Source organism: Typopeltis vanoorti, chromosome 13, assembly GCF_054136105.1.
Source record: "Typopeltis vanoorti isolate ZY-2024b chromosome 13, IOZ_Tvanoo_1.0, whole genome shotgun sequence".
NCBI lineage: Eukaryota > Metazoa > Arthropoda > Arachnida > Uropygi > Thelyphonidae > Typopeltis > Typopeltis vanoorti.
The window spans coordinates 4,024,954-4,041,108 of NC_143561.1; the positions used below are offsets into that span (position 1 = coordinate 4,024,954).

Sequence of the window (16,155 nt, forward strand, 5' to 3'; positions counted from 1 at the left end):
ATTCGTAAGAAAAGGATGATGTGGAAGAAATACCATATACATTATGAAAATTATAAGCAGCAAGCTAGAATAGTCACAACTGTTGTATGGAAAACAAAGTCTGAGCATGAAAAGAAACTGGCTCTGCGTGCTAAAGACAACCCAGAAGAATTCTATCAATATGCTGCAAGTAAAAAGAAAGAATGAATATGAAAGAATAACTCATCTAAATGCATATGGCATGAGGGTTACAGATGCAGAAGAGGTTGTTCAACTAATGGGTGCCCATTTTGTTAAAGCTATCCACCTGGTATCAAACTCTTCACTGGATGAAGAAACTCTGGTGTATAAGAGCTATTGCACAAACTGAATAAGAATTCAGCAATAAGGTCTGAAGGGATATCAGCAAGTGTGCTAAAAGAGTGTTCAGCTGAACTGGATATTTCTTTGACCAGGTTGTTTAATATGAGTCTCAGGGAAGATTCTGCAGGAATGGAAAGAATGTATGGTAACTTAATTGCACAAGAATGGTGCAAAGTCCGACATATCCAACTATCAACCAATTAGTATCTCGGGTGAAGATTTTGAAAAAATCGAATATGCAAGTAGAGATGCTATGAGCAACATGGGTTTACTAAGGGAAAGTTATGTTTTAGCAACTTGCTCACATTCTATAACAATGTTACCAACGAACAAGGGAAATGGATACACCATGATACTTTTGGATTTTGCTAAGACTTTTGACAGAATACAGCATGGTAGACTGTTGCATAAATTGGAGAATATGGGATTAGATAATAGAATATTAGCATTGATAACATGGCTGACAGACAGGTATCAAAAAGTGGTATATAGGGAATGTGAGTCTGCAAGATGTAAGGTAACCAGTGGTGTACCACAAGGATCAGTCCTTGGTCCACTGTTATTCAATCCATACATTAACACCCCAACCGGCCGTGACGTCTATAGATGTCCAGCTAAATCCAGATACGATTTTGTAACACACTGAATAACATGGATAAGAAGTGCAATTTGGTCTCATTATTTCATCCACCTCAGCACTGGTAGGAAGAAGGATTTGAAAAGTGACATACAGCTATTTGCTAATGATGCAAAGACAGGGTAATCAGGAATGCGGCTATTATGCAGTACTTGCAGAATTATTTGAATGTCGTATTATATTGGTGGGATTATGCTTGAAGAAACTGATGAGGCTAAGATCTCAGAGTGTTAGTAGAAGGGAAGTTGAAGTTCAGGCACCACGTAGCCAAGTTCGCAAATACAACTCAAAGATAATTACAATGCTGAAACGAATGTTCAAATGTAAAGATAAGGATGTCATTTTGCCTCTTTACAAGACCTTGATAAGACATCAGCTGGACTATTGTGTGCAGGTCTGGTCTCCTGGTTTCCATTGTGATTCTGATATATTGGAAAGAGTGCAAAGGAGAGTGTTAAATGTGATATCAGGATTATGGAATACTGATTATGAAGACAGATTGAGAATTTGTAGACTGCAAACAGGAGAAACGATTGAGACTTACAAACTTCTGAAAGGGTCATAGGGTGGTGCATGATTGGAATGGATTCCACTGGATGTTATAAGTGCAAGCAGTGTGAATGAATTCAAGAATAAGTATGATAGCTGGTGCGTGTAGTATGTGGCCACCCTTGATGAGTCCCTGACTTCTTGTAGGTTTCTCTTAATAATAATAAATATGGATAGACAAAATAATCAGTCAAGCTGGTATGGTAAGAAGTCAGCTGAATAAATTTATATGGAATAAGAAAGAAATTAGTCAAAATGCTAAATTAGTTATAAACAAAACAATGCTGAAAGCAATTTTAACTAATGGATCTGAGAGTTGGGTTAGAAATAAAACACTTGATCAAAGATTGTAGACCACAGATAGGAGAGTTTTAAGAAAGATCAGGGGAGTGAACAAATGGCATTAATGACAGTATCATATTAAAAACGATGATATTAGGAAAAAACTTGACATTGTTAGCATTAGTGAGGAATGTGTAAGTAGAGCTAATCTCGGGTAGTATATAGCCACTTAAACAGAATGGAAGAGGAAAGATTAGCTAACAAGTGTTCTTTGCCAGCTAAGAAAAAGCACAACAGGAAGACCAAGATGTAGATGGATTGATACAGTAAAAAGACATTAAAAGATAGAAATATAAGATCTGATAATGTTTGAGTCTTGACAGATAAGATTAATTTGAGGAAAACTGTTGATCAGAAGTTAGTAATTGTGTAACTTTGTTATGTAGTACTATCATAATTATCCTGTACACCCCCTGAGGTTGCATATCAGATATTTGAGGATGTTGATGTAAAAAGAATTTGATAGTACTGGGTTTAGTTAAAAATCAATTCTGAACACAACTAGAATTCTTTGAATGTTTTCCAACCAGAAAGGTTTTTTTTTTCTTTCTTCTGAAGCTGAAGAGAAAGATATCAGAGTACTCTGCATAAATTTCCTTCTTGAGTTTATCAAGCAAATAAGGCAGCCTATTACCATAATCTCACAGATAATTTTCATTTGATGCAATCAATAAAATATTGATTGTAAAAAAATAAAAACCAAACATGTTTTAAAATTTGCAAAACTATAAAGAATAAGAAAAGTCTGACCTGCACTACTTCCAATGGAAAAATCTTCATAATAAACAGTGAACATAGGTTTCAAAAACAATTTCCAGACTGAAACTGCATCTTATAGGGATGCTACTAAAGAAAATCATTTCCAAATCTACTGCAAATCAAGAAGAACAGTCTACATTTACCTCATCTAAATACTACATACACAGTTTTTAGACACGTAAATGTTATCAAGTCTGAAGTGCATAACTGCTTTATCGCTGTCTTATCATTCCAGTAGCTTCTGTGGAGAAAGGGCATGATAGGAATGATCATTCTGCCTCTTAGAAAACCAGCCACCTGGTTTTTTCAGAGGCAGATGGGGAAGTTGTGAAAGTTTCAAGTGATTATTGATCTTGTTGATGGGATAGAAGGCAATCTTTATATTTTGTTTATGCTGCATCCTTGCTATTTTATACATTTATTCGTGTGGGGTTCCTTCCATTCCTTGACCGTCCCTTAGGACTGGTTGAGCCCACCTAGTGAGGGATTAAGTGTGTATTTTATGACTGTAGATCCGTGTGTGTTCACATAAGGTTTCTCACATCATGGACGGGAATTGAACCCAGGTCTTTCAGACCAAAGGGCTTCGTCTATACGACTGAGCTATGGAGGCTCTATTGTATATATGGGAGAATCACTGCTCCTCTAAAGTCTTTGTTTTCATGTTTATCCAATTGTCTTGGATGTTGACATAGGATATTTTTTTTTTATGTTCTATTGTAACCATTCTTTGGTAAGATGAAAGTCGGGTATTCTAACTCTTGGTTTCTTTTAATGATATTAGTAGAAATTCTGTAAGTCTTATCAGGCAGGGAATGGATAGTGCCTATTTTCTGTGCTGGGTGGTGATTGGATGTGACCCGTAAGTAGCATCCAGTGTTTGTTGGCTTCCTAATAAACCAAGAAATTGAGTGTGTTCTGTTCGGATTCTCAAAAAGTGTATCCAAAAATAGAAAAGACCTGTTTGCCTTTAATTCAACAAGGAATTTAATTCAAAGGTGAAGGTATCTACAAGATCAGTTATTGTTATAGTTTACATGACATAGGACAGACAAGTAGGTCATGTACGATACACTAATCTGAACACTATAAGGATATTGAGAACAAAAGAAAACAAAACTCAGGACTGGCAGCACATACGACTGAAACAGAACATCGACTATTATGGCAACAAATAAAAATGCTCTACATAGATTGAGACATGCACATGGTTACCAGCAGTATGTAGCAGTCCACAAAGTCATAGCAAATGTGCACTTTACATTGTTATTCATGTTCAAATATTTTCAATTATGTATGTTAATTGTTCTTAGCTGTTTTTTTAGTTTATTCACGTAATTCTCCTGATGACATAAAACAAAACATTTTCACGAAACTAGTTGAGTAATCAATGAAATTAGCTTACTATCCCATATGATTCTTTAATTGTGAATTAATACCAGCAAAAGCATTCCTAGCATGTCCTCTCTCCATAGAAGCCTATATAAATGATGATATCCAAACTCACAGTGAGTCGGTGTTCTCAAAGATAAATAAATTTGAAAAACTAAGAATAAAAATAAAACTTCAGTATATGTTATCAATTCTTTTAAATGCAGAAATAATATAGGGATTCCAGCTTTTTTTAAAGGTTACACCACTAAGTGTGCTTTAAGAAATTTGCAATACATGGAGTTTGCGTAGCTTTCAGAAATTGATAGCCAGTCTTGCACTATTCATACAGAATTATCTTCTTCCTTTCCCTTCCTGCAAATATTATTATTATTATTAAGAGAAACCTCCAAGGAGTCAGAGACTCATTGAAGGAAGCCACATACTATACACACCAGCTATCATACTTGTTCTTGAATTTATTCACACTGATTGTACACACAACATCCAATGGTAATCCATTCCAATCACCCACCACTCTATGAGAGAAAAATCTAGCTCTCACCCCCCCCCCCTTCTTAATGGTATTCATTCTCAGCTTCCAAGGATGCCCCCACTCTCCATAAAATGAAATCCTGTATGATCCTGTCAGAAGTTTGTAAGTCTCAATCATATCACCCCTCTTTCTCATGTTTGCTAGTGTCTGCAGTCTAAAAATTCTCAATCTGTCTTCATAATCAGTATTCCACAATTCTGATATATACTTTTTAATGCTCTCCTTTGCACTCTCTCTCTCTAATATATATCAAATTCACAATGGAAACCAGGAGACCAGACCTGTGCATAATAGTCCAAGTGAACTTTGACATGTAGAGATACCTATCTCTACATGTCAAAGTTCATTTTAGCATTGTAGTTATCTTTTTAGTTGTATTTGCAATCTTTGCTACATGGCCCCTGTACTTCAACTTCCTATCTACTAACACTCTGAGATCTGTAGCCTGATCAGTTTCTTCTAGCATAATCCCACCAATATAATAGCCATTGGATATATAATCACACCAAAGTGAATGATTTTACATTCACTAACATTGAACTGCAGCTGAAATTATCTAGAGACAAAGAAATGACAGAGTAGGAAATTTTCTACTTAGAATAATGTTCCAAGAAAACACTTATCTAACAAAGATATTTGTATAATTAGATTAAATGATTATAACATTTATGTAATTAATTTTATTAGGTGTAACAATTTTACTATTTAATTATTCCAAGGTTAGTTGATGATCTTTTTGCAGACAAATATTCCAGGTGCTTTCTTTTATTGCATTTTTGCTGTGAATCTCGAGTCACAAGAGTTTTAGTTGGAAACTCTGGCTAATATGATGAAAACTGCTGACAGAAAATATTCATGAACTATCATTCTGAATGCTTCATAAGTAACAATATATATGATCACTGATTTTAATCATTTATCACATCTGCATGTTTCCTACTGAAAACTTATGAACTCAAACAAAAATTAAGAACTCAGATCATTAAATGTGCTATGACAATGCTAAAGAAAGCTTTATATCTGATTAGCTAAGCTTACTGATACCATGAAGTCCAATTATCAAATGATGTGTTATCAGAAACCATTGCAGAATTAATGTATGCTATAACTGGGAGATGTGTAAAATGTTTTTTTGTTCATAGGAAACACATCACGAAACTTCAAGCTAGGAAAAGTTTCTAAACTTCAAATAACCCGTAAGTATCATGAGTTATATTATTTTAGTTAGCATTAATATAAGTATAAAAATGTGCTGTCACTACAAGAATCATAAGTCAGCCTGGTTGGCCAAGTGATTAGCGTATCGGCTCTCCAGCCAAAAGGCTGCGGGTTCAAATCCCACCATGGGCATGGATGTTTATGTTCGTCAGTGAAAATAGTGGTGGTGGTCGGCGGTAGATGCCGCTGGTGTAGATGATGAAGGTAGTTGCGGTTAGTGGAGACAGAGTTGTAAAACAGGTGCCCTCCTTTGATGAGTCTCTGGACTCCTTGGAGGTGTTATGTAATAAGCAACAATACTAAAAATAAAAACTGACTGTGTATTTCACAAGATACAGACACCTTCAGCATCCATAATTCTAAACTGGCACTATAAGTTTGATTTCTGGTCAATGATTAGAAGCACTTTTTCTTGTCCACCTTCCCCCCAAACCAGTTCCCAAGTTTCACAATCTTAATGGAGATGAGCAGGTCATGTTCTTTCTGAAACTTGGATTTTTTTTAACCCTGAAACTCAGAAAACAACTGCATAAATCTAATTCAAACAATAATATGCCAGTTAGGATTTAGAAATACCAAATTAATTATTTGTATTTCTAAATCCTTAATAATCATAATAATTTACACAAGCCAGTTAAGGCTAAAAAAATTATCTCTGCTTTGGAAAATGAAAGGCATTACACAAATTTATTATCAGTATTATTTTGTTGTAATAATTTTAATTTTACAATTACAGCAACTTGAAACAGCTTACATAACCACACACGTTGTTATAGTGCAAAGTTTGCTATACTGAACTTAGGGGGGAAAAAACTGATCCTTCTCACTTTATTCCATGAAACAAAGGAAATAGCAGGAAAGAGGAAAAAAAGAAATGGGGAAATTGTACATTAAGCAATTGAAAAATATTTATGTATGGAAGGAACCATATATAAACAAAGGAAATTACACAAAGAATTGAAGTACAGGAAGATGGTTTAATGTTAAATCTGGTGTCAGACAAGGATGTACATTATCCCCTCTGTTATTCATTATTTATATGGATCACATTATGAAGAAAAGTATACAGAGGATTTGAAATAGAAAGTGATCACTATTTAGTTTTGAACAGGATAAAATTCAATCTCATATTGAAAAGAAGAATGTGTAATAGTTTTAAAACATATCAAAATTGAGCAACTTTCAGGTGAACTGTAGACTCAAATACACAAATCTCAAGAAAAAAAGGAAAAAGTTTGAAAACAAGAACCAAACCTTGGAGATTCAGTCAGAGAGGCATGTGGTGAGGTTGTCTGTAAGGACAGAAAAATCATAATTCCATGGTAGACTCAAGAAGTTAAAGAGGCAGTCAAGGAAAAGAAGAAAGAGCACATCAAATTTTCCTAGTAAGTCAGCTTATGCTCTTAGGGAAGGAATACAGAGAAAAATTAAGAAAGCAAAGCACTGCATAAAACTGGCTAAACAAAAGTCACGGGAAGACTTTGGTAAGAACATAGAAAAGAAATATCACAAAGGTGGCAAAATATTCCAAAGGCTATTGAAAAAAAAAAAGCTTAAAAATAGATGAAAGAGTACTATAAAAGGAATTAGAGATGATAAAGGTGTCACTAAAACTGAAGATAAAGATATTTTAGATGTCCTGTCCTGATTTATGCTCATGCGCAGACCTACACTTTTTACAGTGTAGGCATTTACAACCAACTCCTACAGAATAGGTTGGTTACTCCTTATTCCTGGAGGTATCCTATGTCTGTAGAAACATGTGTTCACAGGGCCAGTTTGCCTGCTTGCTGGAGGAAAAACTCCAGATAAACTGGGGAGAAAAACCCTGTGGCCCATGCCCAAGACCAGCTAACTTGGCTATGTCTGAGAAAGATTCTAAGCTCCTTACGTCAGCAACGGGACGTGAACGTGAGGTCAGCCTAGTGGTTATGCACTTCGCAACCATATGCCAGGGAAATTTTAGATGTATGAAGTAATTACTTTGAAAGATTGCTAAATGAAGCAAGCACTGTCATCAGCACGAATGTAGAACACTCCTAACAGGATTGCACATCAACTTGAAGTGGAAAAAGCCATCAAAAAACCTGAAAAGTGGAAAGGCAGCTGAAGTAGATGAAATTTGGCAATAAATGCTCAAATATAGAGATATAAAAGTTTACCATGACTGCAATGCACTGCATAATTCAGAAAGCCTGCTCAGAGGGTCAAATTCCAGATGGTTGGAGTAAGTTCTCATAGTACCCCATCTATAAAAGAGGAAATAAAACAATGTGAGAATTACAGTGGTATTTCCCAACTGAGTGTTCCCAGGTAAGATTTATGCATGTATACTTGAGAAATGGCTAAGAAAAATTGTGGAAGGAAAGTTTGGTGAAGAACAAGCTGGATTTAGGATTAGATTTTCACTTTAATACAAACTGTTGAGAAATCTTGAGAATATAACAAGGATTTGTATTTAACTTCTGCATATCTGGAAAAGGTATATGAGAAGGTGCCAAGAAGAAGAATCTTCAAAATGCTCCAGTCCTATGCTGTTAATGGGCCATTATATCAAGCAATACATAGTCTCTATTTAAGCTGTAAGTCAACATTTAGAATTGAAGGAGGTACAGGAAGAAGATTTGATATTTAATCAGTTGTGTAACACAGGTGCACATTATCTCCACTGTTACTATCTACATTGATCACATTAGAAAGTGGTATTAAATCTGATATCAAAATCGGTGATGTTAATCTTAGCTCTTTACTGTTGTGAAGTCATCACAGTGGACAACAGCAATGATGCAGAGGACCTTAACATGCAGAAATAAAGAGGTTCTGGTTGTATTGTATAAGGCCTTCATCAGGCCTCGTATGGATTATTTACACAAATTTGGTCCCCTGGTTTCCATGGTGATGAGGATATATTGGAAAGGGTTCAGAGAAGACTGACTAATGTCGCATCTAATCTTTCATGAGGACAAGTTAAAGGAATATGATTGACACATTTAAATTGGTAAAGTGCCGTTACTGGTTTAATGTGAAAGATTTTTCATAGAATGGGAGGAGATAGAACAAGGAGACATCCCTGGAAGCTGTATAAGGAGGGTGTGAGCAGGGGCATAAGGAGCAGGTTCTTTGCATGAAGAGTGGAATGCACTGCCTGACATTGTGGTAAAATGCAGATACATTGAATGAATTTAAAGCATAGTTTGATGAGCTTTGTGTGTTTTGACTCCATGGAGGTCTGATGTTAATAATAATAATAATAATTTCATTATTGTTAATTTGGTAGTTATTTGGCTTTGCTGAGGTGAATTGTTTAAATATTAACCAGTAAGTTGATCTATGTATACGGTGACCATATGTCCTTTATTTCACTGCTCTGTCCTTTAGATTTATTTTTTTCTAAAATAGCCATTTTGTCCTTTATTTTGTGAATTGAAATAGTAAATTGAATATTGGCATGCAGTACACTGCCCATAGAAACATGAAACTGTCATTTCACCGGCACTCGCTAGCAGCATGGCATATATGGCTGCGTTGTTGATGTACGAGTACGTGTAAGTTACGTCACCAGTAAAAAGATCAAAGAATGAAGAGTCCTGCTAACATAGATGGGTTGAAAATTTTAAATATTTCACAGATAAACATGTATCCTTTAAAAACATTTTTAAAATTGTTGAATTTTGCTTTGTTGAATTATGTCTCCCTGGATGTAATGCCCCCACTGAACAAGTATTTTCATTAGTGAACAACATATGGACCAGTGAAAAAACCCAATTAAAAATCATTGAAAGCATGTATTTATACCAAATGCAACTTTGACATGAACTGTATACAATTTTATGCATTTTTAAACACAAACTTGATTTATTAAAAAAATAGTTCATTCATGTGAAACGTATCAAAATGAAAATTTTTTTTAAGTGATAAGATTATTTAAAATAATATGGATATGCTTATATTTTAAAATAAATGTTATAAAGTTTTTTTTTTAGTTTTAGTGAAACAAATAAATGCAACCTGCTTTTTTTTTTTATTATGAAACAATTTCTGATTTGTCCTTTATTTTCTCCGAAAAAATATGGTCACTGTATCTATGTAACATATAATATACATGATAATTTACATTTAGCAAGAAATATCAGTTCGAGTAGCTATAACATAGCATTAGTGCAGTGATCTCTCAATTATCAATCTCATACATCCAAACTTTCAATTAACTAATCCTCGAATGGGAGGATATGTGATTTTTTTTTTTTTTTGAACAACTCTAACAACTGCGTACTTGCATACGTCATTAGTTAAGTGACAAAAAATCTATTCACAAAGTAACTGGATAAATGAGATCAATGTATTCAGAACTGTCATTTCTGAAACATGCATTTTAAATCTACTTTTTCTGTTTCAGAAGCAACAATAAGCAGTAAATACAGCATCAAGATTAATACAGGTAATTTTAAATGTACATTGTAAAATTTAGCAATGCTGAGAATATATTAACAGTTTTCACCAGCAGGTGAGATTCAATTTCCAGTGCAGTTATACCACTAACATATGGATTTCAATTTATGCTAATTACATGTTTTGCAATGGGTTTTGTATAGCACAGAATAAATAAATAAATAAATCATGAAAGCATACTATAAAAGTACAATATCCAGCACTCAAAAAATACCAGAAAAAAAAAAAAAAAAAAAATTCTCCCTATACCTTTTACTATAAAATGGTAGGTTGCAGTGCCAAGTAAAGAAATTATTACAGACAACGATCATCAATGTTATTGCACAGAAACCTCCATGGAGTCTGAAGACTCATCTCAGGAGACCCATACTATCCACGCAATATCTATCATACCTCTCCTTGAAATCGGTTAATAACAAAGCACTGAGAACAGACTTTGGCAATCTATTCCACTCATTCATCAATCCCCAAGAGAAAAAAACTAGACCTCACACCATTCCCAAGGGGGAGGGGGGGTATGGAGTTAAATTGTTTTAATTTGTTAGTGACTTCCACAGGCCAAGAAGTGGCTTTCTTAAGGAGCCTGTGGAGTTTCCCAATTTGTGAGTTGGTGGGATTGTACTCGATAGGGAGGTAAGTAGCCCGATCTAACAGAGCTTTCAGCTTACCTGTATAATCCTTTTGGTTAAGTGGCGCTCCCTTTATCCGCTTCGGTGATTATTATTTCCTTGTTTTTCTTTAATTCCAGTAGAGATTTAATTTCTTTAATGGGCATCTTGGCTTTAGGTGGTTTTGCTTTGGTCAGAACACAAGCCACATCCCTTCTAATATCGTTGGCGACGTGGTTAGGAAGGTGTCGTATCCCACATTCAACTTATATCATATCCTCTGCAGGTATTCTTCTTGGCGCAATGACGAAGTTGTGGCCATGTGAGAGGGCGTCGAGTGCTTCAGGTTTCACAATACACGACGAAAAGTTGACTATCGTTTCGGTAGGAAGTTGTGGTTTCAAGATCGCGGTCTTCTTTATTAAATTTTCAAATTTTTTGATGTGTCGATCTCGTACTTTTTTTAAATTCTTTCTCCGCTGCAGTGCACGAGATGGCATGCAAAACAGACCACATTTTGTGGTTTCAAATGCTTGAAAGTCATCTTCGAGTGCCTGGATAGCTAAGTTAGCATCACTCAGGCAACGGCGAGTAGTAGTGATTTGTTCCCTGAGCAATGCTTGGCTGGCACGATAATAAATGCGAAGAGAACCAGTGCTTCAATTTAACACAGTTAGGAATTACCTGGTTATCCCGGCAGCATTTTAGGAATGCGAGATGATTAAGTTGTCTTGATAGCTTCAACTTCATTTTACCGTAATGGCGGGCTTTACATGCAGTAGAATCTCCGTGGATTATCGTAATTCTAGTGGAAAGGCTTAGATGTTGGTTATGCATTATTACTAAATAGTTTAGGAAAATAACAACATACCCTAGGATATACATTAAAATAATTTTTTAATACAAATCCAATATTTTGGCAACATTATGTTGCCATTTTCAACAGGAACTTGTGAGCAAAACACATGCATGCAGGCACAGCAAAGAGTAAATGAGGACGAAGCAGGAAGCTATTCTTTCTCCTAAAGTCCTACTGGTGCCCCCTAGCGAGCAATGTTGGTATTCTTGGGTGATTGGGCTGAGGTCTTCTGATGTAGGTTTCCCAAATTTGAGGCAGTCTCATGCAGTCAAATTTGTTGAGGTTTGGGTTGTTTCTTAGGGCTGAGGCTGATTCCATGAAAAGCCTTTCACACTTGTATTTACTACAGTGAATGATCGTGGCTTTGTTCCACTGTATTCTATGGCAGGTATCCAGAGCATGGTCTGCAAGACCAGAGCGGCTGTATTGGTGAAACCGGATATAGTCCTTGTGTTCTGTAATTCTGATATTGGCTGTCCTGCCTGTTTGGCCAAAGTAGGACAGCTTACAGCTGCAAGGGACCTGGTATACACCAGGTAGGTCTGGGGGAGGGGGGGGGGGGGAGATTGGTCTTTAGTGGGACAAGAGATGCCAATTTCTTATATGGTCTGTAACAAGAAGTTAAACCGTGTTTTTTTAGGATTTTTGTAATTTTTTCCGAGGTGCCTCTGATATAGGGTATGGTGATGGATTTAGAGTAATCCTTGTTGTGAGGGGGCGGTTGTGGTTTATTGGTTTCAATATTTTTTGGATTGTTTTGGGAGGGTAGCCATTCGCTGAGAAAGTGTTCAGAATGTGGTTTAGTTCTGTGGTTAGGGCATTGTCATTTGAACAGATTAGTTTAGCCCTGTTGTGTAGTGTCTTAATGACTCCGTATTGTTGTGAGGAAGGGTGGTGGGATTGTTGGTGAATGTATCTGCCTGTATGGGTGGGGTTTCTATAGACTGAGAAAACCAAGCTTCCATCAGGCTGGTGGGTGACTAGTGTGCTAAGAAAGGAAGGCAGTTGTTTTTTTCTTCTTCGGTGAATTTGATTCTGGAGTGTTGGTTGTTTAAGTGTGTTAGGAAGGAGGAGTGCATCGGAGCCATGTGGCCAAATAGCGAACACATCATCTACATATTGAAGCCAAAAGGTTGGTTTTTGTGGGGCAGAGTTTAAGGCTTTCTCTTCAAATCCGCTTATCTGCTCCACTAAAGACCCCCCCCCCCCCCCCCCCCAAATACCTGATGTATATCAAGTCCCTTGCAGCTGTAAGCTGTCCTACTTTGGCCAAGGACTACATCCAGTTCCACCAATACAGCCACTCTGGTCTTGCAGGCCATGCTCTGATACCCACCATAAAATACGGTGGAAGAAAGCCACGATCATTCACCGTAGTAAATACAAGTATGAAAGGCTTTTCACGGAATCAGTCTTAGCCCTAAGAAACAACCCAAACCTCAATAAATTTGGCTGCATGAAACTGCCTCAAATTTGGGAAACCTACATCAGAAGACCTCAGCCCAATCGCCCAAGAATACCAACATTGCCCGCTAGGGGGCACCAGTAGGACTTTAGGAGAAAGAATAGCTTCCTGCTTCGTCCTCATTTACTCTTTGCTGTGCCAGCGTGCAAGTGTCTTGCTCACAAGTTCCTGTTGAAAATGGCAACATGACATTGCCGAAATATTGGATTTGTATTAAAAAGTTATTTTAATGTATATTACGTTGTTATTTCCCTAAACTATTTAGTAATAATGCATAACCAACGTCTAAGCCTTTCCACTAGAATTAATGTTTTAAATATATATATATAAATGAAGAATATAAGGAATAATTTTGGACATGCCTTTGTATGATGTTCCTGGTTTACCGAGCAGCATCCGCCATATAGTGATGAACATTTATATTATTGCTCAAGTATGACCAGAAGGAGAGAGGAAGGGATCTGGAAGATATCGCCATCCACAATAGCATAGTAAATGAGTTTTAAAAGAGGTATACCGTGAGAAGATATATCGATACAAAATTAATAACGGAAAACTCACATACAAAGATTATTTAATAGTATAATTTTCGCCTGTGTGTCACAGGCATCTTCAGTACATATTAAGCTCAAATTAAACAATAACTAACAATTCCAAAAAGCGCCACCTAAGTAGCTGGTGTAAGATAACTAAAAAGGTCAATAAATTTCCTTAAAAAAAAAAAAAAAAAATTTGTTCTGTTTCCATGGTAAATTGTAGTCTGTTGCTATAATCGTTGAGGGATGTTTGTAAGGCGGAGATGTGTGAGGGTTTACCAATGCATAGAATATCGTCTATGTATCTGTCATAAAAGGTGATGCGAGGCGGGGGAGTTGAAGTGATTCTATATGTGCCAGGAATAATTCTGCTAGTTGTCCACTGATGCTTTGGCCCACTGGGAGACCGAAAATTTGAACATATAAGGAGTTGTTGAACTTAAAGAAGTTGGCAGATACTGTAAGTTTGATCAAGTTAACGATGTCATTTGGTGTTAATTTTGTGCGGGTGTGTGTAGGGTGTGGTCCTCTGTGAGTAGTGTGTGTGTATGATGTCTAATGTTCTCGGGACATCCACGTTGGTGTATAATGAAGTTGCATCTAGTGAGGTGAGGATGTCATCTTGGGATGGAGTAGTGTTATTTATTTTCAGGAGTAGGTTGTCCATATTTTTGATCATACAGATAGGCATTGTTAGTAGTGGTTTGATGAGTTTGGCACCAAATTTTGATAAAGGAGCTGTGGTGGTGTTCTTGTAGGAGACTATGGGTCGTATCGGATAACTGTCTTTATGGGTTTGATGTTACCAAACATATAGGGGGTGTGTGCCTCATTGTGGTTTTATCTATTTTGTTTTGAGTTTTTAAGGTGTGTAGGGTGCTGTTGATTTGTTTTATGAGGTTGGGGGTAGGATTTTTTGTGGATTTTTTGGTAGGTATGTTGGTCGTTTAAGACGGCCGTTATTTTGTTCTGGTAATTGGTTTTGTTGAGTTTCGCTTGGACTTCAATCATGATGTCTTTTTTCGGTACATATTTAGGGTATATAGCGAAGTTAAGTCCTTTGTTTAGGATGGTGATTTCGTCGGGTGTGAGAATGTGGTGTGACAGATTTTTGATGGAGTTGTCATGTGTGAGTCGTGAGGCAGTGGTGTCTGAAGGATTGGGAACAGTATGGATTATGTATTTGGTGCCTGTTAAGGCATACCATTTTTTTGCGTGTCGAACTTCAATTAACAGCGCGTAGTCATTGTGTGTTTGGGTACTTTCAGAGAAAACTGCCCATTCTTTTGCGGTCATTAAGGTTTTCAATCTAAATTTTGTATTGTGGATGCATTATAAGCTTGATTTTTCTTTCTGAATCTGTCATGTATGGCCTGTTTTATGAGTGATGCCCAGTAGCAAATTTTTTTGTATTCCCGGGAATGGGGTGGTTACCGCATACTGTAGCAAAGTTTGCCGTGACGTTGCGATGTAGGCAATTCTTGAAGAATGTTATGTGTATTTTTTGCACGGTGTATGTGAGGATGGTTCTCTAGTAGGTTACTTTTGTGAGGGTTATACATTCGTTGAATGTATGACGTGAGTCCATGACATAGCCTGGTGTTTGGAGTGTGTGCTAAAACGATCTTATTATTGAAGTGTATTTTGTGTGACGGAGGGGGGGCTGGTATTATGTAGAAAGCCAATGGTTGAAGGGTTTTATGGTTACAAACCACAATATAAATTAGGTATAGTTTCTGGGAAAATTCCCATGCTACTCCTCTTAAACACTATTATTATAATTACAGTTGTTATAGACTGTTTTTTTTTTTTGTTTAGGAGTGTCCCTTATTTTAAATACATTGGCTATTATCACTCAAAAAACGGGTATATATATTTTAGGGCATTATGGGTGAGTATAGAAGGCAATTATAGCAGAATAAAAGAGGTGGGAAAATTTTGTACATACCTTGTTTGAATACTAGGATGTCTTCCAATTTCATGATCCTGCTGAAGGTTGTTTATAACGAGGGGGAGGAAGGGAGCGTGGGGGGGCAGGTGTTTTGATGAGGGAAAAATAATTTTGGAAACCCGGGTTTTGTGTTAATAATATATATATAAATATACTATTGTGTTTACGGGCACATATTTGGGGGGGGGGGGAGAGAGAGGTACTTATGGAGAAACTGGGACAGGGGAGAGCATTAACGGGGTATGGACCGTTTCGGTCGACTGACCATCATCGGAACATTTTCAGAATGAGTGTAGGGCTATGTCAAGAGTGGAAGTTGAATCTGCCAAATAAGGGCGTTTGTTGTCGCTAAATGGCCGGAGGCGTGGCTTAATAACATTCGGAAGTGGACGTTGATTGAATTTTCATCGCATTTTATGGCAATAAGTTCAGATATTCTAAGCATTATTTCACTGTCTTGTTTGTCTATGATTATGGCCTTGTGAATTTTTTTTTTCTTTATTTTTCTAGTCC

At 36.5% G+C, this 16,155-nt stretch overlaps 2 protein-coding genes across 10 annotated transcripts in view; one reads left to right on the forward strand and one right to left on the reverse strand.

The window, feature by feature from the left end:
• Positions 1–16,155, forward strand: part of LOC150099893 (uncharacterized) — a 203,005-nt gene that overhangs the window by 139,379 nt on the left and 47,471 nt on the right. The window contains exons 54-55 of the mRNA XM_090403168.1: positions 5,699–5,752; positions 10,171–10,212. Of these exons, the coding sequence (XP_090259294.1) occupies positions 5,699–5,752; positions 10,171–10,212 (96 nt within the window). The remainder of the gene's footprint in view (positions 1–5,698; positions 5,753–10,170; positions 10,213–16,155) is intronic.
• Positions 1–16,155, reverse strand: part of rump (heterogeneous nuclear ribonucleoprotein rumpelstiltskin) — a 207,678-nt gene that overhangs the window by 2,111 nt on the left and 189,412 nt on the right. The window lies entirely within an intron of this gene.